The following is a 25,343-nucleotide window of genomic DNA, read 5'->3' on the forward strand; positions in this document are numbered from 1 at the left end:
CTCCTGCCTCAGCCTCCCAAAGTGCTGAGAGTACAGGCATGAGCCACCGTGCCCAGCCTCAGTTCAGTGGTATTAATTCATTCAGGATGTTGTACAAACATCACCACCATCCATCTCCATAACACTTTTTGTGCTGTAAAACTAAAAATCTGTACCCATTGAATAATAACTTCCCATTTTCCCCTCCCCCAGCCTCTGGCATCCACCATTCTACTTTCTGTCTCTATGATTTTGAGGACTCTAATATTTCATTTGAGTGGAATCATACAATATGTGTCTTTCTGTGATGGGTTGATTTCACTTGGTATCATGTCCTCAAGGATCATCCATGTTGTAACATGTGTCAGAATATTCCTCCTTTCTAAGGCAGAATAATACTCCGTTGTATAGATATACCACATTTTGTTTATTTATTCATCTGTTCATAGATATTTGGATTGCTTCACCTTTTAGTGATTGTAAATAATGCTGCAATGAACATGGGCGTAAATATCTCTTTGAAGACCCTGCTTTCGATTATTTTGAATGTATACCCAGAAGTGGAATTGCTGGATCATACAGCAATTTTATTCTTTTTTTTTTTTTTTTTGAGACAAGGTCTTACTCTGTCAACCAGGCTGGAGTGCAGTGGCATGATCTTGGCTCACTGCAACCTCCGCCTCCCGGGTTCAAGAGATTCTCCTGCCTCAGCCTCCCAAGTAGCTGTGATACAGGTGTGCACCACCAGGCCCAGGCTGATTTTTGTATTTTTGGTAGAGATGGGGTTTTGCCATGTTGGCCAGGCTGGTCTGGAACTCCTGACCTCAAGTGATTCATTCACCTGGTTCGGCCTCCCAAAGTGCTGGGATTATAGGCGTGAGTCACTGTGCCTGGCTATTTTTCTTTTCTTTTTTTTTTTTAGACGGAGTCTCGCTCTATCACCCAGGCTGGAGTGCAGTGGCGCAATCTCGGCTCACTGCAAGCTCCGCCTTCTGGGTTCATGCCATTCTTCTGCTTCAGCCTCCCAAGTAGCTGGGATTACAGGCGCCTGCCACCACGCCTGGCTAATTTTTTTTTTTTTTTTGTATTTTTAGTAGTGATGGGGTTTCACCATGTTAGCCAGGATGGTCTTGATCACCTGATCTCGTGATCTACCCACCTCAGCCTCCCAAAGTGCTGGGATTACAGGCTATTTTTCATTTTTTAAGAAACTACTATACTGTTTTCCACAGCAGCTATACATTTTTTTTTTTTCTTTTTTTTTTTTTTTTTGAGACGGAGTCTCGCTCTGTCGCCCAGGCTGGAGTGCAGTGGCGCAATCTCGGCTCACTGCAAGCTCCGCCTCCCGGGTTCATGCCATTCTCCTGCCTCAGCCTCTCTGAGTAGCTGGGACTACAGGCGCCCGCCACCACGCCCGGCTAATTTTTTTGAGCAGCTATACATTTTACATTCCCACCAGCAGTGCACAGAATTCTGATTTCTTCACATCCTCACCAATGTTTGTTATTTTCTGTTCTGTTGATAGTAGCCATCCTAATGGGTGTGAGGTGGTATCTCACTGTAGTTTTAATGGCATTTCTCTGGTGATTAGTGATACTGAGCATCTTTTCATGTGCTTATTGGCCATTTGCATGTCTTCTTTGGAGAAGTGTCTATTTAAACCCTTTGCTCATTTTGAATCAGGTTGTTTGGGTTTTTGTTGCTGAGTTCCCCTATGGAGCTTTAACTCTCTGCACATCTGGGTTGCTTCTGAGTGGACAGAGTGTTCCTGGTGTCTCACAACTCAGCAGGCATGGAGAAGTCCCAGGGCAGAAGGCAAGAGGGGCATGGCTTGAGCCCAGTGTGAGAATCTGTGTGGCTGTGCCCATGGAGAGCTGGTTGGACACAGTGAGGGGAGCAAGCAGCCAAAGGTCCCAGGGACAGGTGAGGGGGAGAATCTAAGGAGGCATTTGAGGGGTCTGATGCACATCTGAGGGTGTGATTCTTCTATCCAGATGTGCATGCAATGCCAAGAACAGCTGTGCACCCATCCCCTAGTTGTTGAATGCCTGTCTCCACTGGAAATCTTCCCTCATTCATCCTGCAGATATACTTCCCAGGCTCTATTCCTGGGCTTCAAGGGACATGTAGACAGAGAATATCTGATTCTAAGTCCTGCCCCTCCTGCACCCATGGTGGAAGGCTGGAGCAAGGTCTCTCTCTAGGGCCCTGCTACCCTGAGCACCTCCTTCCCCCAGACATTCTTGTTCTTCACCTAGAACCCTCTCCCAGGCTCCCTCTCTCAACCCCTGAACCTATTTTCTGTTTCTCTGGCACTGAAGTTTCAGCTATTTAAGTGCAAATATAGATGCATTTGAAAGATGTGATAGAACCAGGTTTGAAATGCAATAAATAAGATTGTACAAGAGAAAGAGATAGGTAATCAGCTGCTGCTTTTACTCCTTGAAGAGACTCATGTAGCTGTCATCAAACTCTGCTCTTGGCCTGGGCAAAGGCTGTAAGTCATTCCCAACTAAAGCCAGCCATTTGCCACACAGGATAAAGTGGGATAAGAATAAACAGCAAATGAGGATGCCTTGGGCTGGATGCAGAGATTCAAGAGGGTTTCTTTCTACCCTAGGCCCAGTTTCTTTACACCAGGGTCATGATCTCCTGTGACGCTTGTGAAAAAGGCAATGCATCAGTTTGGGATGCTCTTGGCTGCAAGGCACAAAAATCCCAATTCAAACTGGCTTACACAATAAGAACAGTACTACTCATGTAACTTGAAATGCAGAGGCAGGACAGATTGCTGGATTGGTTGGCTGAGCAGCTTAATGACATTGCCATCAAGGACACAGTTTCTTTCTGTCTCTCCACTCTGCTGCCCCAAGGCTGACTCACCTTGCAGTCACAAGGCAGGGCCACCCGCTTCCTGTCCAGGGAGGAGGGGACTTCTACTACTGTGGAATCCAAGTCCCTCGCTTCCATCTGGGTTGGCTTCCCCAGGACTGGTGCCAACCCCTGGGAATCAGTCACCAAGATAATGCCAAGAAATGGAAGGATCTGACCTCTTCCTGGGAGCTGGGGATGGGATGGCACCTAGACAACCTGGTGATGTGTAGGGCGGGTAGAGGGGAGAGGGAACGGATATTGGTAGACAACCAAGAAATGCCCAATCTTTTGCTCTGGGGTGCATTTTAAGCTCCGGTAACAAGCTCCTGAGGTTATCAGGGACACACAAATTGAGATCCACTGAGGAGGGCGGAAGGCAGAGCCAGATTGTCAAGACTTGAGGCAACACAGAGTGAACTTCACTCAGAGCTGAGCCCAGGCTTATTTCCCCCTTGAAAATGCAAAATCATCCAACTGCATCAAACTGGGAATGAAGCCCAGCCCTTTTCTCAGACGATTGAATTGGGATGAAACCAAATATAAACACAAAAATGTTTCCCAGGCCACCCAAACAGTCTTAGTTCTGGTCCCAACCAAGTGACAGTAGAGGGTGACTTTAAGTCAGGTGTGTGCTGAGGCCCAGGAGCCTCTGGGAATGCTTTTGTGAGGAATGGAAGGGAGTGGCAGTGGGTGGGCCCCGAGATGCTGTGGTTGCCATTTAGAATCCAGTGGCAAGACCGACAGGGATTTTGCAGGGGGCGAGGGGGTGGTGTTGAGAAGCAGCTGCAGGGCAATGGAAATGACATGAAATTTGAAGTGGAAACACCTGGAGGCTCGATGATACATACCACTTGTCAGTTGTATGATTGCGAGCTTCCCTGAGCCTCAGTTTCCTCATTGTGAAACACTAGGATGAAGGTAATACAGAGTTATATGAGATATTGAAGGTGGAGGTGACTTTGTGTAGGATAGAAAGATGGGGACATTAGTCATCGCTCTGTGTGTCTCTTCCAAGGGCCCTAAGCATCTGGTGTCAGGAGCACAGACTTTTACTCCCCAACCCGGGTCTTAGCCTCTGCCTTCCAAATCCCCCTCTCTCTCAAGGTCTCAGTCACGCCCTGGCTCCTCCCTGAAGGCCAGCTCGGCCTCCCAGGCACCTCTGATTGTGCCCTGCATGTACTGTGCACTGGCCATCATGTGTTATTTACACATACTGCCTCCCGTCCGCTTCTGTATTGTGGTCCTGAGTGGCCAAATATACTTATTTATTTCACCTGTTTGTGAACATCCCTAACTCACCTATACCTGAAAATAAAGCAATGGTGTCTCTCACCTCTTTGCAGCCTAAAAAAGCAACTCAGAATGTGGAGTGGGATAGCCTGCAAATCACCTGTCACTTAAGGTGACGGCCCAGAGAGGTGAAATGACCTGCCCAAAGTGACCCAGCTCCAGCGGCAGGGTTGGTACCGGAAGCCAGCCTCCTTGATGCCACTGACACTCTCAGTGGGGGTGGAGGTGCAAATCAGACATGTCCCTCCCAGGGTGACTGGTTGCTGTGTGTAGTAAGATAATGATACATGTTTTTGATAGGGACTGCTGCGCTGGGGAAAGATTTGGAGGCAGGAAAAATGTTGAGAGCCATGGGGGCAGTGGGCTTTGGGCCAGACTGATCTAGGCTTACGCTGTTGCTGCCCTCACCAGCTGCATGATTCCAAGTGACTTCACTCCCCCGAAAGTCAGAAATGCTTTTAGAGCCTATGCGTGCCAGGCACATTCAGTGGTGATCAGGCTAGAATCAGGCCCTCGCTTGGGTTACATTATAATCTACTGTGCAGTGTTTCTGAGAGAAGAACTGAGGGTTTCTTATCTCTTCCGAGCCTCAGTTTCCTTATCTGTACAAGAGGGATAATCTCTACCTTTTAGGGAAGTTCAAAAGAAAACACTTGGAAATGCAGGGGCAGCGGGGGATGGGGGGCCTGGCAGGAAGTGGTTGTCCAAGAGGTCCCCGAGAGTCCGGCCCCTGCTTCCTGCCCCTTTGGGCCCTGCTGCAGCGTCTTATGCACATCCCCTCTGTTTGTCCAATGGATGAAATTAATTAAGGAATGCCCCTCTCACCTAGGTCCAGTCTCCTTCGGGAATGGTTGGGGAGAGAGTCTCAACCAGGGCAGAATGTCCAGGATTCATCCTGGGATAATTAAAGAGGGTGCAAAAATTAGAAACACAACTTTTTGAAATAGTGTAAAGTGTTAACTGCCTCTCCTGCCAGACCATGTCCACCCCCACCCCTACACGGTGCAGGGTCACTCCTGCCACTGGGTAGGGCAGCCTGAGTCCTGCTGCCAGCCATCTGTACCCACTACTCGCTTCAGCCATGGAGATGGGAGGGCCAGGAGGGCCAGCATGGAGGGCAGGAGGCTTCTTGGGAGACTCAGTCGTAGATCTCAGTCTTCAGATCTGCCTGTCTTAACCTGAGGGCCTTTTTATGGGCTGCCCACCCAGAGTGCCGGCAGTTTAAGCTCTAGACTTGGTCTTCAATCCTGAGGACCAGGAAGGCTCCTATTGCTATCTGTCATATAACTTTGAGTCTCTCAAATAGGAGGGAAAGACAGAAGATCCCTGTCAATGTCTCTGTAGATGCTGTGTGAGGAGCCCCATGTACTTAAGGGTTGACAAGCAGGTGGGTCTTTTTGAAAAGAAAGATTCCCGTTTGTTCCAAGCGAAAAGGGCCTAACCTAGAGCACACAACTGGGCAAGTGGTACACAGGCTGCAGTTTGGCTTCTACTCGGTCCTCATCCAGAGACTTTTGTGCAGTGCACAAACCATACAACATGGCAGCCCTAGTCACAGGTATTGATTGCATGCTCCCTGTGAGCTGACACCATGCTAGGCACAAGGGACAGAGCAACTTGATGCCCAGTGACACTCTTAGTGGGGGTGGAGGTGCAAAGGGAAACTGATTTTGTAAGTCATACATGTCTCTCCCAGGGTGACTAGTTGCTGTGTGTAACAAGATGATAAATATTTCCGATGGGGACTGCTCTGCTGGGGAAAGATTTGAAGGCAGGATAAACATTGAGAGCCATAGGGGCAGTGGGCTTTGGACCAGGCTGATCCAGACAGGAGCAAGACAAGACATAATTCCTGTGCTCATAGATCTCACATGCTAGTGGGAGAGTCTTAATACAAACAGGCCAGCCTATGACCAAAACAATATAGGGTGAGATCAATGCCGTGAAGCAAACAGTGGGATGTGGTGATAGGGAGGGACAGGCTTGGGGGAGGGATTTAATTTAGATTGTAGGGTTAGAGATGGACTCCTTGGTCAGACTTCAGGTGTGAGATGGAGCCAGCCATGCAAAAAACAGGTGGAGGTAGGAGTGGGCGGTTTGGGAGGAAAAGTTAGGGCCTGGAAGCTGGACCAAGGAAAGAGCCCAAGCTGTTTGAGAAGCAGGGAGCTCAGTGACTGGAGGTGAGCAAAGGAAGGATTGGAGGCGATATCAGAGAGATGAGCAGGATCAAGCTAGGCAAGCTGCAAGGAGTCTGCATTTTGTTCCAAGTGTGGTGGGAGCCACTGGCATTTCTGAGCCATTAGGTGGAGAAGAGGAGGGAGGAAGGGAGAAGGGAGAAGGAAGAGGCAAGGGGAGCAGACGAGAGCAGCAGAGGGGGGACCACCTGCAGCAGGTCCAGGCAATACCCACGGGCACAGCCATAGGATGGATGGGCCGAAGGATGGAGGAGGGATGGATGAACAGGGCCCACATTTCAGTGGATTGTGGATTTGAGTGGGTTTGGAGATGATGTTAGACCTTCATAGGTTGTGCTCTTCGGAGCAGAGTGGAACCACACCTCTCCCTCTGCAGCCTACAACAGGTCAGTTCACCGCTTCTCCCTTCCACGGGGGGAAACAGACAGGAGGGCTCCTTTGTGGACTAATAAGAGTAATTTGTGTTTGCAGTTCAACGTTAAAAAATCCACGGAACCTGTTCAGCCCCGCACCCTCCTCAAGTTCCCAGACATCTATGGACCCAGGCCAGCTGTGACGGCTCCAGAGGTCATCAACTATGCAGACTACTCACTGAGGTCTACGGAGGAGCTCACTGCACCTGCCAGCCCCCAACCCCCGAATGACAGTCGCCTGAAGAGGCAGGTCACAGAGGAGCTGTTCATCCTCCCTCAGAATGGTAGGGGTCTCCTGCCCCCTGCACTTCCATGGGCAGCACTCCGGTGGGGCTTGTCAATGTCTCTGTAGATGCTGTGTGTGGCCTGATGAGGAGGCCGAGTGCCCCGGCATTTGACACTGGCCAAGCAGGTGGGCACTGGGCCTCAGAATTATGGTCCTTTCTTCCTGACAACATGTTGCCATAGCGCTTCTCCCCCAGGCCGCCAACTTTCCGCTGGGAATTGGAGTCCCTTTCAAGTCATATGTGTGCAACTAGGAGAGAGGACAAAGAGCCATGGTGAAAACCATGGGCTTCGGAGTCATGGGTTTAATTTGCTGCCCTTTCATACACTTACTGTATGGCATGGGTCACGCTGTAACTCCGTGAACCTCAGTTTCCTCATCTATAAAATGAGACTAGACTATTATCTGTCTGGTAGGGCAGTTGTAATGTGTAGATAAAATAACGTGCATAAAATGCCTAATTCAGAGCCTGGCACAAAGGAGGTAACAAAAAACATATTGGGGTTTTTGTTGTTTTTTGAGATAAGGTCCAAGGCACTTTTTTTTGAGATGGGGTCTTGCTCTGTCTCCCAGGCTGGAGTTCAGTGGCATGATAATGGGCCACTGCAGCCTCAATCTCCCAGGCTTCAGTGATCCTCTCACCTCGGCCTCCTGAGTAGCTAGGACTACAGGTGCATGCCACCATGCCCAGATAATTTTTGCTTATTTTTTGTAGACATGAGATCTCACTATGTGGCCCAGGCTGGTCTCAAATTCCTGGGCTCAAGTGGTCTTCTTGCCTTGGCCTCTCGAAGTGCTGGGGTTACAGGCATGAGCCATCGTGCCCAGTCAAAACATATTACTATTATTTCTACTCTCCTTTTCATGAGCATCCGCATCAAGAGTGCAGCACCTTTAGGTGTACCATGCTGCTGCTGGGCACTGGGGAAGATATGGGAAGAAGAGACGTGGTGGTCCCTGACCCAAAGAATATGTAGGCCTTTTAGAAAGACAAAACATAAAGCAGGGAGAGTAGATTGTTGTGTAGTCTCTGTTTTGTTTTGTGTGGTTGGAGGGAGCCAGTGGACACAGATGCAGCCTAATGGGCTGTGACATTGACCCCACCTGTTGTCTTGGTGTGGCCACTGTGATTCTGCATACAGTTGGGAAGACTTGGGTTTGGGTTCCTGGCATAGGTGATAGAGATGGGAAAGGTGTAATCAGGAAAGCAGAACCCCAGTGTGGGTGGCAGTGATGATTTCGACTTTCTTAACAGGTGTGGTGGAGGATGTCTGTGTCATGGAGACCTGGAACCCAGAGAAGGCTGCCAGTTGGAACCAGGCCCCCAAACTCCACTACTGCCTGGACTATGACCGTCAGAAGGCTGAATTGTTTGTGACTCGCCTGGAAGGTACGGCTCTTATTTGACTCTTGTGGGCTTCTGCGTGTCTATCTCCGCTGGAGGAGCTGTGCAGGCAGGATGGGATCATCTGCAGCTGGAGAGAGCACTGGATTAGGACTCTAACAACCAGACCCTGGAACACACGGAGCTTAGACACAAAGATTTCCCACACTCCCAACCCCAGCAGTCCAACATGGGGATTCCTGGTTGACAAACATTTTTTCTCCAAATGGTGATTCAAGGACCAGGCTCTTTCCAGCTGTGGCTCCATAACCCCCTCCTTGTCATCTGTATCCTTGCCATCTGTATCTGGCAGATGGAAGGAGAAAGAGATGGAGAGGGCATAATCATTCCTTAACAGCCTTTACCTGGACTTGGTGGACGTCACTTCCGCTTGCATCCCATTGGCTGTAACTCAGTCACATGAGCACACCCAACTGCAAAGTGGGCTGGGAAGTGTGGGCTGACGGGTGCCCAGGAAGGAAAGGCAATGAGTTTGGGGTGAAGAGCTAGCCGTCTCTGCCATAGATGAATTTGAAATTGGACAGGGCTTTGTGCGGGACACACAGCATGTTCCAAATGGTCAGAAAAGTTTCTACAATCTAAGAGCCAAGCGGCCGGAGGGTGGCAGGATGTGTTTGGTTTCTCTGCCCTGACAAGCTGAGACTTTTCAAAGGAATCAGGGCTAGCAATGGGGTCAGATAAATTGGAATTTTGTATATAATTCTATTTTCTGAGGCTTTTTACTTGTATTATCTTTTAAGATTTTAAAGCACCTTCCTCCTATACTTTATTATGTTTGGTCTTCACACTGGCGCATTTTACAGATTAGGAAACTGAGGTCTGGCAAGTCATATGACTTGTCAGAGATCACTGCATCTAACTGGTGACAGAGCCAGGACGAAGCAGTCCCTTGAAGTTCAGTGGAAAGCTCTTGCTGTTAAGATACATAGCCTCGGCTGGGCGTGGTGGCTCACGCTTGTAATCCCAGCACTTTGGGAGGCCGAGGCGGGCGGATCACGAGGTCAGGAGATCGAGACCACAGTGAAACCCAGTCTCTACTAAAAATACAAAAGAAAAAAAAAATTAGCTGGGCGTGGTGGCGGGCGCCTGTAGTCCCAGCTACTCGGGAGGCTGAGGCAGGAGAATGGCGTGAACCCGGGAGGCGGAGCTTGCAGTGAGCTGAGATTGTGCCACTACACTCCAGCCTGGGTGACAGAGGGAGACTCCATCTCAAAAAAAAAAAAAGATACATGGCCTCAGTTCTTCATCTTCTCTTCTTGTGAAATGTCAGCTACCACTTTCCAAATGATCACTGAAGAGCCAGTCAGAAAATAACCAAAGGTGTAAATTTCTAGGCAGATCCACACATTGTGAAGCATTGAAAACACCAAGGTTCAGAACATAAAGCCACACTCACTCATGAGGTAAGAGCCAAGTGATTCGCGTGGAAAATGGTTACGTGGTGACTGTTTAAAGTTCAGAACAAACGGTTACGTGTCAGCAGCACCACAAGTAAAGGCCCCCAGCAGCAAGCCCTGGCACCTTGGCAAAAGTTCAGAATCTGGAGTTCAGGGGGCTCCAGGAAATGCCAAGTCTTGTCCCTGTTCTCCAAGAAAAAGAATCAGCATGTGCTGAGGCCAGCCCCCTCAAATGATCTATTTCTAAATGTCTCACTGAAAGGCGATTCCCTGGTGCCCGGAGTGGTCAGCCTTTCAGACACCCAAGGTCACGTTGTTAAGCTGGATTCCACAGCCCTAAGCAAGGCGTGCTTCTGCCACCTCCACTTGTCCTCGGAAAGTCCCATGCCTGTGTTTTTCTCCTTGCCTGCAGCTGTGACCAGCAACCACGATGGAGGCTGTGACTGCTATGTCCAAGGGAGTGTGGCCAATAGGACCGGCTCTGTGGAGGCCCAGACAGCCCTAAAGAAGCGGCAGCTGCTCACCACCTGGGAGGAAGGCCTGGTGCTCCCCCTGGCGGAGGAGGAACTACCCACAGCCACCCTGACGCTGACCTTGAGGACCTGCGACCGCTTCTCCCGCCACAGCGTGGCCGGAGAGCTCCGCCTGGGCCTGGACGGGACATCTGTGCCCCTAGGGGCTGCCCAGTGGGGTGAGCTGAAGACTTCAGCGAAGGTAGGGTTACCCCTGGGTTAGAGAGGTAAAACCTGCCCATGCAGCATGGGATGGCAGAACCCGGTGTCCTCCCAGCAACTCGGTCTTAGGGAACAAGCCTCAGAGACCTCCCTGGCTTGGGGCTGGAAGGGAGGTTGGAGTCTTGAATGGGGCAGAGGGCTAGATCCTGGGCTAGAGAAGACCCGTGGCCCAGGATCTGGGATTCCTAGTGTCTGCTCCTAGTCTTGGCTCTAACTTGCCATGCAAAGACTCTCTCTGCCGTCATGGAAAATGCCATGCTGTGTGTATTACCTTTACTGCTATGAAGTACTGTCCCCATTTCAATCCAGTTATACTTGTGTGCTCCTACGATGTGGCAGACACTGCAGGGCACTCTACTTTCCTCCGTTTGTGTAGGTGAGCATGAAGGGTGGAGCCCCACCACTCAGGAGTGTACAGACTAGGGGACAAATTGGCACAGGCAAATGATGATATTTGATGTGTTCCACCCTGAGCCATGTAAGAATGACCTAACCAATGTGCTCTGATAAAGAATTCTAGAAGGCCCCGTGTGCTAGGCTCTGAAGGAGCAATCAGGGCTGGGGGCAGGCCCAGAGCCTGGTGGTCCACGCAATCCCCAGACTCAGGGTGATTTCCCCATATTTGCTGTTGGGGGGCCACAAGTGGGAAAGAAGGGTCTTCTGAGAGGCCACAGCCCTCAAGAGAGGGGACCCTTGGGGAGCAAATCATTGTTCCCCATGGGCCAGGACAGCAAGGGGGTATGGGAATGTCAGGGCTACAAGACGGTATGTAGTTACTTAGGCCCCTGGGTCAAAGCTCATCTAAGGGCCTGCACTGTGGTTCCTTGAGGAAACCTTCTGGGCGACTAGTCTCTCAACCAGATGGGCAGTGCTATACTGATCTAAAGACTGTATAACCTGCATAGCCCCAAATAGGTGTTATTAATCCCTTTCCAGAAAATGTTTGCCAACCCTCATGCTGAAGCAAAAAGAAAGAATAATACTGATTAGGGCACTTTCTTTTTTGTTTTAGACAGAGTCTCGCTCTGTTGCCAGGCTGGAGTGCAGTGGCGTGATCTTGGCTCACTGCAACCTCTGCCTCCTGGGTTCAAGCAATTCTCGTGCCTCAGCCTCCCAAGTAGCTGGGATTACAGCCACACACCACCACACCCAGCTAATTTTTTTATTTTTAGTAGAGACAGGGTTTCACCATGTTGGCCAGGATGGTCTTGATCTCCTGACCTTGTGATCTACCCCGCCTCAGCCTCCCAAACTCCTGGGATTACAGGTGTGAGCCACGGCAACCAGCCAAGGGCACTATTTTTTAATGCTCACCATCAGTTACTATGCTTAGGACTCTACCTGAGTGCTGCTACTCTCCAAATCAACCAGATGAGAGAGACACCATGACTATCCCCCTTACAGATGAGGAAACTGAGGGTCATAGTAGTTCAGGAATCCACACAGGGTCCCACAGCCAGGAAATGGCAGACCTTGAGGCCAGGTTGGTCTGACTTGAAATCCTGTGCTATCTCATTACCTGCCATGAAAGCCACCTGACAAGTATGAGGTGTGACAATCAGGTACCTTTCCTAATAGTCACCCAGACTGCAGGAGGGAAGAGTACATTTCACCCGCTGCCTGCTTCTCTTTTTGCTATGATTTCCTCCTTGCTCCATTTTTCCCTCTTTCCCAGCCTCAGAAAATTGTTAGAAAAATCACAGCCACTCTCAGATGGAACTCAGCGGTTCCAAAGCCCACTCTCTAATTAGTGTGTGATTTGGGACTTCTGTGGAATCACAGATGGGGATCCTGGGAGAAGGAATCAATACTTAGGATTATTAAACTAGTAAACTAGCTTTCTCTCGAGATGCAGAGACTCCCCTGCTGGGCTCTGAGACTTGGTACAGCCCCAAAGGGCAGAAATCCAGCCAATCTAGGCAGAAGTCTCCGGCATCTAGCAGCTTCTCTCACCGCCCCCTAGAAGAGCAGCCATCATTCACTCATGCATTCATTCTGCAAATACCTTGCCCAGTTTCTACCATGTGCCAGGTACTGTGCCAAGAGCTGGGGACATAGCAACAGTAATTAAGGTGAAGCCCTGACCTTGCAGCTCATCCATCCTAATAATTATCATACTTTCTGTAGCTGTTTCTGTTCTGCAAATATGTACTCACAACCACTTTGGTCACTGACCTGTTTACTACAGATGTGAACAATCTCAGGGGGTGGCATGGAGTCAGAAGTAGGAGGTGACTTTCTGGGTGTATAGGGCAGGAGAAAGCTGAAAGTCCAGGCCAGGCAGCCCCTCGCCCCAGCCAGAGGGTGTGGGCTGATTTGAACAAGGTGAGTGGAGCCCTCAGTCGTTGCAGCCCAGATGTTTTTCTTCTCTAGGCCAGATGGGTTAACAGACGTGCCCATGGTGCCCAGTTCTAGCTGGAAGATACTCAGCCAAAAGTGCCATGTGCATCAAGAGTGACTCACAGGGCAACCCACTCCAAGGGCAGTCTTTCATTATTATTATTATGATACTTTAAGTTCTAGGATACACGTGCAGAACGTGCAGGTTTGTTACATAGGTATACATGTGCCATGGTGGTTTGCTGCACTCATCAACTAGTCATCTACATTAGGTATTTCTCCTAATGCAATCCCTCCCCCAGACCCCCACCCCCCGACAAGCGCTGGTGTGTGATGTTCCCCTCCCTGTGTCCAAGTGATCTCATTGTTCAATTCCCACCTAAGAGTGAGAACATGTGGTGTTTGGTTTTCTTTCCTTGCGATAGTTTGCTGACAATGATGGTTTCCAGCTTCATCCATGTCCCTGTGAAGGACATGAACTCATCCTTTTTATGGCTGCATAGTATTCCATGGTGTATATGTGCCACATTTTCTTTATCCAGTATATCATTGATGGACATTTGGGTTGGTTCCAAGTCTGCTATTGTGAATAGTGCTGCAATAAACATATGTGTGTATGTGTCTTTATAGTAGCATGATTTATAATCCTTTGGGTATATACCCAGTAATGGGATGACTGGGTCAAATGGTATTTCTAGTTCTAGATCCTTAAGGAATTGCCACACTGTCTTCCACAATGGTTGAACTAGTTTACAGTCCCACCAACAGTGTAAAAGCATTCCTATTTCTCCACATCCTCTTCAGCTTCTGTTGTTTCCTGACTTTAATGATCGCTATTCTAACTGGTGTGAGATGGTATCTCATTGTGGTTTTGATTTGCATTTCTCTGATAAGCAGTGACGATGAGCATTTTTTCATATGTCTGTTGGCTGCATAAATGTCTTCTTTTGAGAAGTGTCTGTTCATATCCTTTGCCCACTTTTTGATGGGGCTGTTTGTTTTTTTTCTTATAAATTTGTTTAAGTTCTTTGTAGATTCTGGATATTAGCCTCCAAGGGCAGTCTTGCATGGTTCACTGAGACCTGAGGGAAAGAGAGGGGCAGGGAAAACCAGGGAAAGGAAGAAGAAAGAAAGGATTACTTTAGTCTGCAGGTACTTTCAGCAGCAGTGCCCAGGGAGCAGGTGCTGTTGAAATTGTCTGGCTATGGTGCAGCCGGCTAGGCTAGTTAGACCTCACCCTATGCAAAAGTGAAGAGCCCTGCAGAGGCTGACAGGTGCTGACTCCTCTCACCTGGTCTGCAGGGAGCAGAGGACTCAAGTCTGGTCACCCTGTGACTATAGCCCGGGCTACCTGTGGCCCTCTAATAATCGACCACGAGCCAGGAGGCTGGTGCCCATCCCAACTCTGTGGACACCTCTCTGGGTGCCTGGTACAAGTCCCTGGGCCTCAGTTCCTTCATTGTGAAATGAGACGGTTGGGGAGGGCTGTCAACTGAGAAAGCTGGAGAGCCACAGACTCAGGACTTAGGTTTTGCTATCAGACTGGACCTCCTTTCCAAGGCTTGGTTTTGCCACTTCCTGCCTACATGACCTCTGGCAATAATGTTCCCTTTCTGAATCTGAGGTTCTTATGCTTAAAATGGGAACAAAATCAGTAGCCCTCTTGAAGTTGTCATCAAGATTATAAATGGAATGTGTTACCCTTTTTTCACAAATGTTTATTGTGTGCCCACTGTGTCCCAGGTGCTGGAGTTGCATAGTGTGAACAGAGGCCACAGTGGAGCTTACTTTCTAGTGGGATGGACAGTGTAATTGCATCTCACACACAGTGTTTAATAAATGTTAGCTGCTATCGTTCATTTCATCGCCAAGATCCTTTGAGGCTCCCAAATCATTTCTTCATATGACCAGTCCCTCAAGACTTGTGGAATCATTGGGGTCATGCAGAAATGGAGGCTTAGAAAAGTTAAGTAACTCACCCAAGGTCATAGAGGTAGTAAATGGTAGGATTGGAACTCGGACACAGTTAATCTGGTTTAGAGTCTATGCTCTCAGCATTACTCTTATTCTGGGTTATTAATAATTGTTGTTTTGACTGTTGTCATTAGAATTGTAATTTATGACCTTTACTAAGAACTTGCTATAGGCATTTTCTTACTTCATCCTCTGATATCTATATTTCTTCATAGCATTTAATGCTGCCCGATGTTATATATTTAATCACTTCCTGTCTGTCTTCCCCATGTGACTGCAAGCTTCCTTGAGACCAATTCTGTTTAGTTCATGGCTTTAATTATGGCATCTGGAATACAGTGGGTGCATTACGTATGCTTGCTGGATGAATGAATCCACGAGAGGCCACAGTGAGCAAAGAAAAACTGATTTCAGCCCTTCTGTGTGCCTGGTCCAGGATGGATGAACAGACATCCTGGGTGTGACAGGAGGGGAGGAAGCTTAGGGAGCCATGGTGGCTGTTAGCCAGGGCTCCAGCCTGGTACCAGACCTCATTGAATTACCCTCATTGCACAGCTGGGAAAGAGGGACAAAGGTAGAGGGAAGGGGCACAGGACTGAAAGCTGTGACATCTGGAGGGACAAGCTTCCATGGGCCCTTCCCCCACTCCCACCCCCCACTGCATCTTGTCACAGCAGGCCACACATCTGCCTCTTCCTTGGGGTTTTGAGGGAAGGGCATCTTCTTCCTGCTCAGCAGAGGAGACTTCTGACCTTCCGCTGATCCCTGCCCACACACACTCCCTTCTCTTTCAGGTCTCCCCAGAGCTTGGATTGCAACCAAACACCCACCTCCTAGGAGGGGTCTTTTGGTGGTTCTTGTCCCTTGATGGATTTGTTGAAATCCCAAATAAACTCCTGTATGAATTTCAGGAGAGTTACTCTAAAGCTGCATGCAGGGATAGATGTGTTTGTTTGGATGCCTCACAGGGGCATCAGCACCTCCTTCAAGGTGTGGTTATTGCCAGTTGCCTCTGGGCATGATCTACCATCATATGCCCCAGCACTTCATTGACATTACTGGTCGTTCTGTTGATGAAGCAACCTCCTGGAGCTGGAAAGAACTATCTTTTCAAACATAGTAATGAATTACAACTCTCCTGCTGCCCCAGGAACCTGATGGGTCCATGCAGGGATTTTGAAACTGTTCTCTGAGGCCCTAGAGGACAGAGGTGTCCCAGGAGCTTGGGGGTGGCAGAAGGTGAAGGGTAATGGGGAATTCTGGCCTCCTCCCCTCTGCTGCATTCTGAGTAGCCTTTCTTTGCTCTGTTTGTATGTTGGATTTGAGTATATGGTATATGAACAATCACATTTTGAGGCAAACAAAGAAACTGCTATTGAAGCTCATGCCACATGGAATTCCTCTGTGCCTTGCTCTCTTCTGCAAGGATGGAGACCCAGCATTGATGGGTAAATGGTTTCAAGGATGCCTGTTGGATGCAAGTCCAGCATGGTCCCAGCTTCAGCATTTGTTGATGGGTTGGAAGGCGTCCCCGGGTGAGACTCCCCTCCTGCGTCTCCTTTTCTGTTTCAGGAGCCATCTGCAGGAGCTGGAGAGGTCCTACTATCCATCAGCTACCTCCCGGCTGCCAACCGCCTCCTGGTGGTGCTGATTAAAGCCAAGAACCTCCACTCCAACCAGTCCAAGGAGCTCCTGGGGAAGGGTGAGTGAGATGTGAGAGGATGGCCAAGGCCCCTCCAGCTATCGGGAGTGTGTGCCGAGGGAGGTGGTGTCTGGGAGGAAATGGTCACAGGTAAGCAGGGAGGTGGAACATGAGCACATTTATGGAGCCATGCTCAGCTGTTCTTCACCCTAAGTTCACAGATTGATTTTCGAGGACACACTCACTTCTTTGAGTTCACATCCATTTACTCTTAGACCAATCCCATCCATTAGGACCCAAGTGTGAGCTACCTGAGGCTCCCTACCTTGGAGATCCACTATGAGAACCATCAGCCCTAACCACAGAGCACAAAAAGCCAAGGGTCAGACTATAGCCATGGAGTGAAGGGCCTGGGCTGTCGGGAAAACTTGGCCCAGCCCTTGTCACCCACACCTGGCTGGACCCATATTTCAGGCAGATGTCAGGAAGGCCAGGTTCTTCCCCTCCTGTCTGAACTCATCACCACTGCACTCCCCCCACCCACCCCAGTTTCTTCTCTCTTCTCAGCCTTTGCCAACTGCCACCCTCATACCAGCTGAGTGTGGGTGATGGCAGAAGGTGTGTGGGTACATGGGCTGAGGCCTGAGGCTTCAGGCATCTGTGCCCCATATACCCAAATAAGCTTTCCTGTAACACCCTGGAAGCCTCAGTTTTTCCTTCTGGATACCCCAGCCCAGGTCCAACATCTCGGAGACCAAAGCAAGCTCTCCTACATGAGCAGGAAAGCATCCTCGGCTAGCCAGATAATACCTGGACTGGAAGCCACATGCTCCTAGCAAGATATAAACAAGTCTCTATTTATAGCAGGGTACAAATAAAGAATTGCCACTGCATTCTGAATTTCGAGCAAAAGACTTGGGGCTAATGAAATCAGAAGAGTTGGTCTTGCTGGCAGTTTCCTGAGTCAAAGATCAAAGTTCAAAGCCTTTATGTCATTCCCTTTAGATAATTATTTGATTCTTGCTCTCTTTTATAGCTCCTGTCAGGACAATTACAGTATAACACTTCATCTCTCAACTCTCTCTGCAGAAATAACAAACTAACCTCCTAGGGGTGATAATTACAGCAATGAATACAAAGTAACAATTATTCTCACATTAGCTTTGGAAACCTTGACTAAGTAATCCAGTCCAGCCTTGTGATGTGACATGAAAGCTCGCCTGGTGACCTGTTTGTGGATTTCCTTGGGGCCAGCTCTCTTGGTGCAGTGCCCTGGGTTTGGGGAAGCGTGCAGGAACAGGCAGTCTGCCTTCATCCCTCTTCCACATGAAGTCGGGGGTCTTCAAATAAAACTTTAAAAAGTACGGATGAGAAGAACTCAACCAATCAGCAGGGTATCTCCTATTTTAATAACAGACAAAAATGCTTACACCAAGAAACAAGGGGATGAAGACTTGGGAGCTGGATTCATTTTTCTAGTCTGAGTTTAAAATCCAGCTTCAGGACCCCTGAGCTATTGTCATGGACCTGGTTTGATGTGAGGATATGAAGTCATGTAGCAAAGGTGGTTCCCTCTTGGTACTCTAACATGCCGCAATCACAGGCCACCCAGTGGCCAGCCTTCCATATCATGGTATTGGCCATTTCCTACACTTTAGTGTCAGTTCTATGGAGGCAAGAACTTCTGCTGCATCCCCACGTCTAGACCAGTGCCTGCCATAGGGTAGGCACTTAATATTTGTTGAATGAATGCGTGTCCCAGTAGGGGAGTGGAGAATAAACCCCAATGCAAGGAAGTGAAAGTATCCTGGATCGACTCCTAGAGTTATAGATTGTCTGGATGGGATGCTTTCCTGCTCGTATAGCAGAGCCTTCTGTGGTCACATAGACTTGGGACCTGTGCTGGGGTATCCAGAAGGAAAAACTGAGGCCTCTAAGATGTTTGGGTGTATGGGGCACAGATGTCCGAACTCTTGAGCTAGAGACATCATCTTTCCAGCACCAGGAGGGAGCTTTGTCCTGGGCCCTGCCAGATCTCAGAAACTCACTCTTGTCCCTTCTCTCTGTCTGTTGTTCCCCTCTGACCCTCCCCAGATGTCTCTGTCAAGGTGACCTTGAAGCACCAGGCTCGGAAGCTGAAGAAGAAGCAGACTAAACGAGCTAAGCACAAGATCAACCCTGTGTGGAACGAGATGATCATGTTTGAACTGCCCGACGACCTGCTGCAGGCCTCCAGCGTGGAGCTGGAAGTGCTGGGCCAGGACGAGTCAGGGCAGAGCTGCGCGCTTGGCCATTGCAGCCTGGGCCTGCACACCTCGGGCTCTGAGCGCAGCCACTGGGAGGAGATGCTCAAAAACCCTCGCCGGCAGATTGCCATGTGGCACCAGCTGCACCTGTAACCAGCTGCCCGGCCGCCTCCCTTCTTGGACAGCCCCGACCCGTCCTCTGCAACCTCCTCTCTGTACCCCTTCCTCATTGTGACACCCAGAAGACAGTGACAGATGTGTTTGCAAGGCTGAGATGGCTCTCTCATCATACTCTTGTTTCTTAGAAATAAGCAAGACACAGCAGGAAATGGAATATGTGGGTCACACTGAGGAATGCATTTTGCTCATCTGTGTTATTGAAGGAGATGCTTATCAAATACAGTTCCTATGCCTGTTTTATAGGTGGGGTTAGGCCAGATGCAGAGAAAGCTAAATGCGGGAATCATGGATGCAAAGAAGAATTTGGCTTTTAGAAAAACAAGCATTTCAAAAATGATGAAGGAAGTGAAAGTATCCTGGATCAACTCCTAGCGTTAGAGGTTGCCCAGGTGGAAAGAAACCTTAGCCAGCGTTCAATCAAGCTCACCATGCAGGGCAGTCACCCGGCAGTTCTCAAACTTTAGCATGTGAAGAGTCACCAGCAGATTCCTGGGCTCACCTGGAGACATTCCTAGTTGGTATTCCTGGTCGAAGCCCAGGAGCCTTCCTTTTTAACGAGCTGATGTAGAGGGTGGAGCACTGTACTTGGAGAAATTCCTTCTACAATATTCCACACAGGTTTTCAGCCACAGTCCTCGATGGAGTCCCAAAACCATGGTGCAGCCAGTTCCAATGCTGGACACTTCAACCATCAGTGTGAAATCTGGGGCCTCAGCGTTTTAATTTAATTATTTTAATTCTTAATACTTTAATTTGTGCATTTCATAAGCCCCCTGCTCTTGGACCGAATTTTGTGCTTTTTATTGAAGAATTTTATTGTTTTTATCTGAAAATCAGTTTCTATTATCCCTGGAGAGACCATCCCTAACAAAGTACAGGTGGGATCTCCTGTGAGTCATTGGTTGGGTTCTGATTGCTAGATGTCACACCCACCAGCATCACCAAAGTGACTCTGAGATAGACCGGTCCCTTCTCAGCATTCCAGTCACTTCAGGAGGAATTTGGTTATTGACTTAGTCTATGACGTCTGGCTACATGTAGGTAGAGAAGAAAGACAATTTTAAAAAGGAAATCAGGTCTTTTGCAACTGTGCCTCCCTCTGTCCGTTTTCACTTGAATGGGTAAATAACCAGCAGCTAAGTTTTGAATTCCTACCTTGTTATTCTAAACAGATGTCCACGTTGTTAATTAAATCTAAATTATGAGCCTTGCTGAGTGGATACAGCACTTACTCCTGAACCAGCATTCCTGGATTCTGTTGTTGACGTTGCCTTTCAGAACCTGTTTGGCCAGCTGTATAAGATAGGACTAATGACTAGGAAGCCTACCCCAGTGAATGATGTACTAGATGAAATAGTGTTCAAAACCTGTAGGCACTCTCTGGCTAAAAACAAACTCTGAGGCCACCAGTAGATCATCTTTAAGCTAAGTTACTATTTTTCACCTTTTTTTTTTTTTTAGACGGAGTTTTGCTCTTTGTTGCCCAGGCTGGAGTGCAGTGGCACGATCTCAGCTCACTGCAACCTCCACCTCCCAAGTTCAAGCGATTCTCCTGTCTCAGCCTCCTGGGTAGCTGGGATTACAGGCACCCACCAACATGCCTGGCTAATTTTTGTACTTTTAGTGGAGATGGAGTTTCACCATGTTGGCCAGGCTGGTCTTCAACTCTGGACCTCAGGTGATCTACCCGCCTCAGCCTCCCAAAGTACTGGGGTTACTGGCGTGAGCCACCACACCCAGCCTATTTTTCACTTTAATTTGGCAGCTGAGAATGCCCAGAAAGTGCCAGAAGCATCGTGGCATTTCCAGAACCATGGATGCTGCCTTTGGACCCCTCTCTATTAATATTAAAACTCTGGGCCTTCAGATGTCACCCTAATCCACTGCCCTAAGACAGAATTCCTGGACAAGATGGGTGAGGGCTTCATTCCTTCAACAAGTCAAGTCATACTTGGCATCTCCCTGAGAATCTGAGCAGGAGCCTTATGACCTGTGGTCTTTATTTTTTCTTTCTGTACAGAAATAGAAAACATTAGAAATAACTTCTACCCATCCTCTGAAAAAACAGAAAAAATATTGAATCCCTCTTTCATGGGAAGTCTTTTGGATAAGTGGAAACCTTCATCCTTGAGGTTGGCCAGCCCCTGCCAAGTGTCGTGTAGGCAAAGCACTTGTTAGTGGCTTCCTATAAAATGTTTTAGAGATCTCTTCACCATACTGGTTTCTTCTCTTTGGTTGGTGTGGGTAAAAGAAAACAAAACATTTCCTATGAGCTGAAAGCTGACCAGCATTTTCTTCTTGGTAGCATCTACTACTCCAATCTAGAAAATTTGGATTCTAGACTAAAAATCAGGAAACATGGCTCCTCATAAATCTGTGCAGCTGCCTTATAGTACCATCAAAAGAATTTCAGGTGGGCTGGGCGGGGCCCCTGATCCCAGAGTTACCAACTCCACCCATCGTCATTTGGTCATGAAGCATCCTTTCATTCTTCTTCTTCTTTTTTTGGCGGGGAGGGATCTCAAAGGTTTAGTCTTCCAGAATCCAAATTAAAAGTTGCCCCTGATGGGAGCCAGGTTCCACCACAGAACATCTTAGATGTCAGCCTTGACCTCACTTAGCAGGGATTACAGAAATGAGATACATTTTGAAGGAGAGTTGTCTGTTATGTTCACTGTATTCTAAGTGCCTGGGATAAAGCTGTCTCATGGGTGCTCCATATATATTTGTTGAGTGAATTAATGAATTAAGAGTGGCTGGCGGAGTAGGCAGAAAAAGACACTGCAAATGGCATAAAAATTAGAGTCCTAGCTGAGTTCTCAATGGTACAGTCACCAGATGTCTTAGCATTCAAGCTAGAAATTCATGACATTGAGTATTACTATTTGCCTAATGACAATTCATTGCTCTCCATGTAAATGTAATCAACAGATGAAGAGAATATAATTGCTCTGCTTTTCCACTAAAACTCCATCTTCGTGAATTTTAAATTACCCAGAGATGTCAAACTGCCAAATCAAAATATTTCAGTAGTCTTTGCATCAGCTTACCTTGTACAAGAAACATTTCCGATTTATTATCAAATTATAGTAATTGAGCCTGTGTGAAGTATCTCATCATTTTTGAAAGGAACACCTTGTGTGATGCCGGTGAGCATTTCTAAAAAGGGTGTGAGGCAGAGGTAAAAATAAGGTGAGAGACCATTTCAGAATGCACTGTTGCTCAGAAAGGTGATCTGGTTCTTTCTTCAGAGATTTCTGTGGGGATAGAAAATTAGAGTCCGCCCTCATTAATCTGTGACTCCACCTCTTGCATCAAGTCAATATCTATTTGTTGAGCCCTTATTGATTAAGACCTTGCATATGTCTGTCCATTTTGATTTGAGATATAACTTTTTGTGTGGGTTTAATGACAAGTCACCCCAAACAAAGCTGGGCGCAGAGAGTCAGCTAGGAGACCAGTTATTCAGGGTCCATTTCTCTTGGATGTAAAGGAGTCCTGGGTAAAATGTGGCTGTAGCCTGAACCAACTAGTCCCTGTGATTTGTTTCTGCCCTTTGTGTTTCCTGTTGTCAAATGCTAAGTGTGTGTTTTGCAGTCATGAACTAAAGCACAAAAAGACGCATGAGACATTGTAGTCATATGTCTGGTGTGAAACTTTGGAGCAAAAACCTTGCAGTGGTAAATAAAAAATTTCCAACAGGGTCAGCTGCCTGGTGTTTTCTTTTTTTCCATTTTTCCTAATATTTTGGCATATAAAATGCAGAAGAAATCATCTGATAAGCACTTATGAGCCACTGCCATGTTTAATAAAACTTGACAACTACAATTGAAGTACCCTCAGTGCCCTTTACTCAGAAGACCATGACCTTGGATTTGAGGTTTATCATCCCAGGCATTCCCTCATACTTTTACTACATGTCTCTGTAAACCCTGAGTTCCATAAAGTGTTTTTAAACTTCATTTAAATTGTATCACACTATTTTTGCTCAACATTAAATATTTCAGTTTCATCTGTACAGACACATGCAGCTCCAGTTTATTTCTTTTTCACTGATGTATGATATTCCATTGTATGGATATGCCACAGTCCTATGTGGTTGATGTATATCTACATGTTTCTTTTTCTTTTTCTTTGCTGTTACAAGAAATGCTGCTATGACATTTCTCTGCATGTCTCCTTGTGCGCTTGTTTGAGTTTCTCTAAGATATATACCCAGGAGTGAGTCACAGAGTACTCTGTGTGTGTGCATGTGTGTGTACCTTGGTGGCCTTGCTTGAATACTGAATCAAAGAGGCTACATACAGTTAGGAATGCCAAGGTTGGGTGAGGCTTTTCAGGGATTTGGCTTCATTGCTGGGGGGGGGGGGGGAAATTAGGTGGAAACTAGTAACTTCTCTTTCTTTAACATTCCCCAAAGAAATACTCCATCAATGGAAGGGTCTAGCAGCAGCCATTGGTACTCATGAACTCCTGGTGGCCAGCAGGGACAAGGGGACTCCTGGAGTCCTCTCATCCTAAGCCTTCCTGGTGGCCACTACAGCCCTGGCCTCTGGAGGAAAAGGGATTAAGCAAGGGGCAGGGCCTGAATTTTAAAGCTAGTAGAAAATTAGCCAGGTCACACAGAATTAAAATAGAAGGTTCTTAAATAGGATAAACAATCCATAAAGAAAGCCATGAGATGTCTTTGCTTTCCAAGTCTGCATATAATTCCCTATTTTATATTATGTATACACATACATTCTATTGTAATGGCAACTAGCATTTAAATTTTCATAATAAAATAGGATCAGTTGGTTTTATCCCACATAGCCAAATGTTATGCAGACTATGTTTCACAGGTAACTATGAATATGACCCACCTGAGCCCAAAACTCATACTTAAGAGTCTGGATTGATATAAAAGAGAAATGGAAGAGGGAAGCAGAGTTCATGAGTCACTTTATACAAGGACTTTCCATTGAAATACTTCGAATAACAAGCACTGTTCCTGCATATAATTGACTCATGTCTAGAGCATTGCATCAGGAGCTGGGAATCTGCAACCCAGCTTGGCTTTGTGACTGACCACCTTCATGGCCCTGGGTAAGTCACTTACCTCTGGGCCTCAGTTTCCACAACTGTAAAATGAATTTGGAGCAAATGATCACTAAGGCTCCTTCCAGCTTTAACATTTTGTGATTCTATGACCTAGACTGTCAACAGCTTTTTTTTTTTTTTAGACAAGGTCTGGCTCTGTCACCCAGGTCAGAGTACAGTGGCACAATCTAGGCTCACTGCATCCTTGACCTCCCAAGCTCAAGCAATCCTCCCACCTTAGCCTCCTTAGTAGCTGGGACCACAAGCATATGCCACCACACCCGGCTAATTTTTTGTATTTTTTGTAGAGATGGGATTTTGCTACGTTTTGCCCAGGCTGATCTCAAACTCCTGGACTCTGGCAATCTGCTCACTTTGGCCTCCCAAAGTACTGGAATTACAGGTGTGAGTCACCGCACCCAGCCAACAACTTACTTTTTACACATACCTTTAGCCTCCTATCTTGTGCATAAAACAAATTAAACCCACATACATGTGTACTTGCCCTCCCTGCCCCATGTCTGCCTGGCAATGTCCCCCTGGTATCTCCTGACAGTCCCTCCTGACAGCTACCCACTCCTCTAGACAACGTGCAATGGCACCTGAGGCTTCAAGTCAGCCTCTTCTCATTTGCTTAATTGCTAATGGGGCTGGTGGTAATTTTCCATCCAAGAGTTTCATTTTTTTTTTTTTAGAGCCAATTGGAAGCATCACCATTTCAGGAGCTCTGAACTCTAGCATCTGTTCTGTCTCCCTCCTGAGGCAGACGCTGGCAAGAATAAAGCCACAGGATGTGGCCGTGGATGGATTTAGGGAGCTGGGTATTTTCTTAGTCCAAGTGTTGGAGAACTGTCCCCTTGCTCTCCTTCCTCATCTCCTGCAGGTGAGCCAGCACAGATGGCCCCTGGCAGGGACCTCAGCAGCTTCCCCAAGCCAGAGAAGAAGACCCCTACCTTGGAGGAGGATGGGAGGAAGCCAGACTTTCTCCCAGACGGGCTCCTCCATCTCTAGAAGCCAGACGTTGCCATGGAAACTGAGCTACTTGTGGCCATTGTGTGATTTGGCCCCTGTGCTCGCTCATCCCCAGCCGGGTTTGGTCTCCTGTCAGTGCAGCCTACCCATGCTAGGGCATATAGTTCCCCAGCTCAGTTTCCCAGTGCCCTTTCTTGGTGTTTCAGGACAGCCTGTTGGCAAGTGAGCAATGGCAGAAATCCTGTTTCAGAAACCTAGGGATTCCAACCAGGGAGAAGCAAGGAGGAACCTGCTTTTCTAACCAGAACAAACAGAACCTCTCTGCAGTCCCTTTCTC

General features: G+C 47.8%; 1 protein-coding gene across 1 annotated transcript in view; it reads left to right on the forward strand.

Annotated features, from left to right (window-relative positions):
• SYT13 (synaptotagmin 13) overlaps positions 1 to 22,659 on the forward strand; it is a 46,577-nt gene extending 23,918 nt beyond the window's left edge. Inside the window, exons 2-6 of the mRNA XM_055281824.1 lie at positions 6,810 to 7,035; positions 8,293 to 8,427; positions 10,252 to 10,553; positions 16,460 to 16,589; positions 18,624 to 22,659. Of these exons, the coding sequence (XP_055137799.1) occupies positions 6,810 to 7,035; positions 8,293 to 8,427; positions 10,252 to 10,553; positions 16,460 to 16,589; positions 18,624 to 18,928 (1,098 nt within the window). The 3' untranslated portion in view covers positions 18,929 to 22,659. The remainder of the gene's footprint in view (positions 1 to 6,809; positions 7,036 to 8,292; positions 8,428 to 10,251; positions 10,554 to 16,459; positions 16,590 to 18,623) is intronic.
• Positions 22,660 to 25,343: the final 2,684 nt, after the last annotated feature.

This window comes from Symphalangus syndactylus, chromosome 6 (assembly GCF_028878055.3).
Source record: "Symphalangus syndactylus isolate Jambi chromosome 6, NHGRI_mSymSyn1-v2.1_pri, whole genome shotgun sequence".
Taxonomy (NCBI): Eukaryota; Metazoa; Chordata; class Mammalia; order Primates; family Hylobatidae; genus Symphalangus; species Symphalangus syndactylus.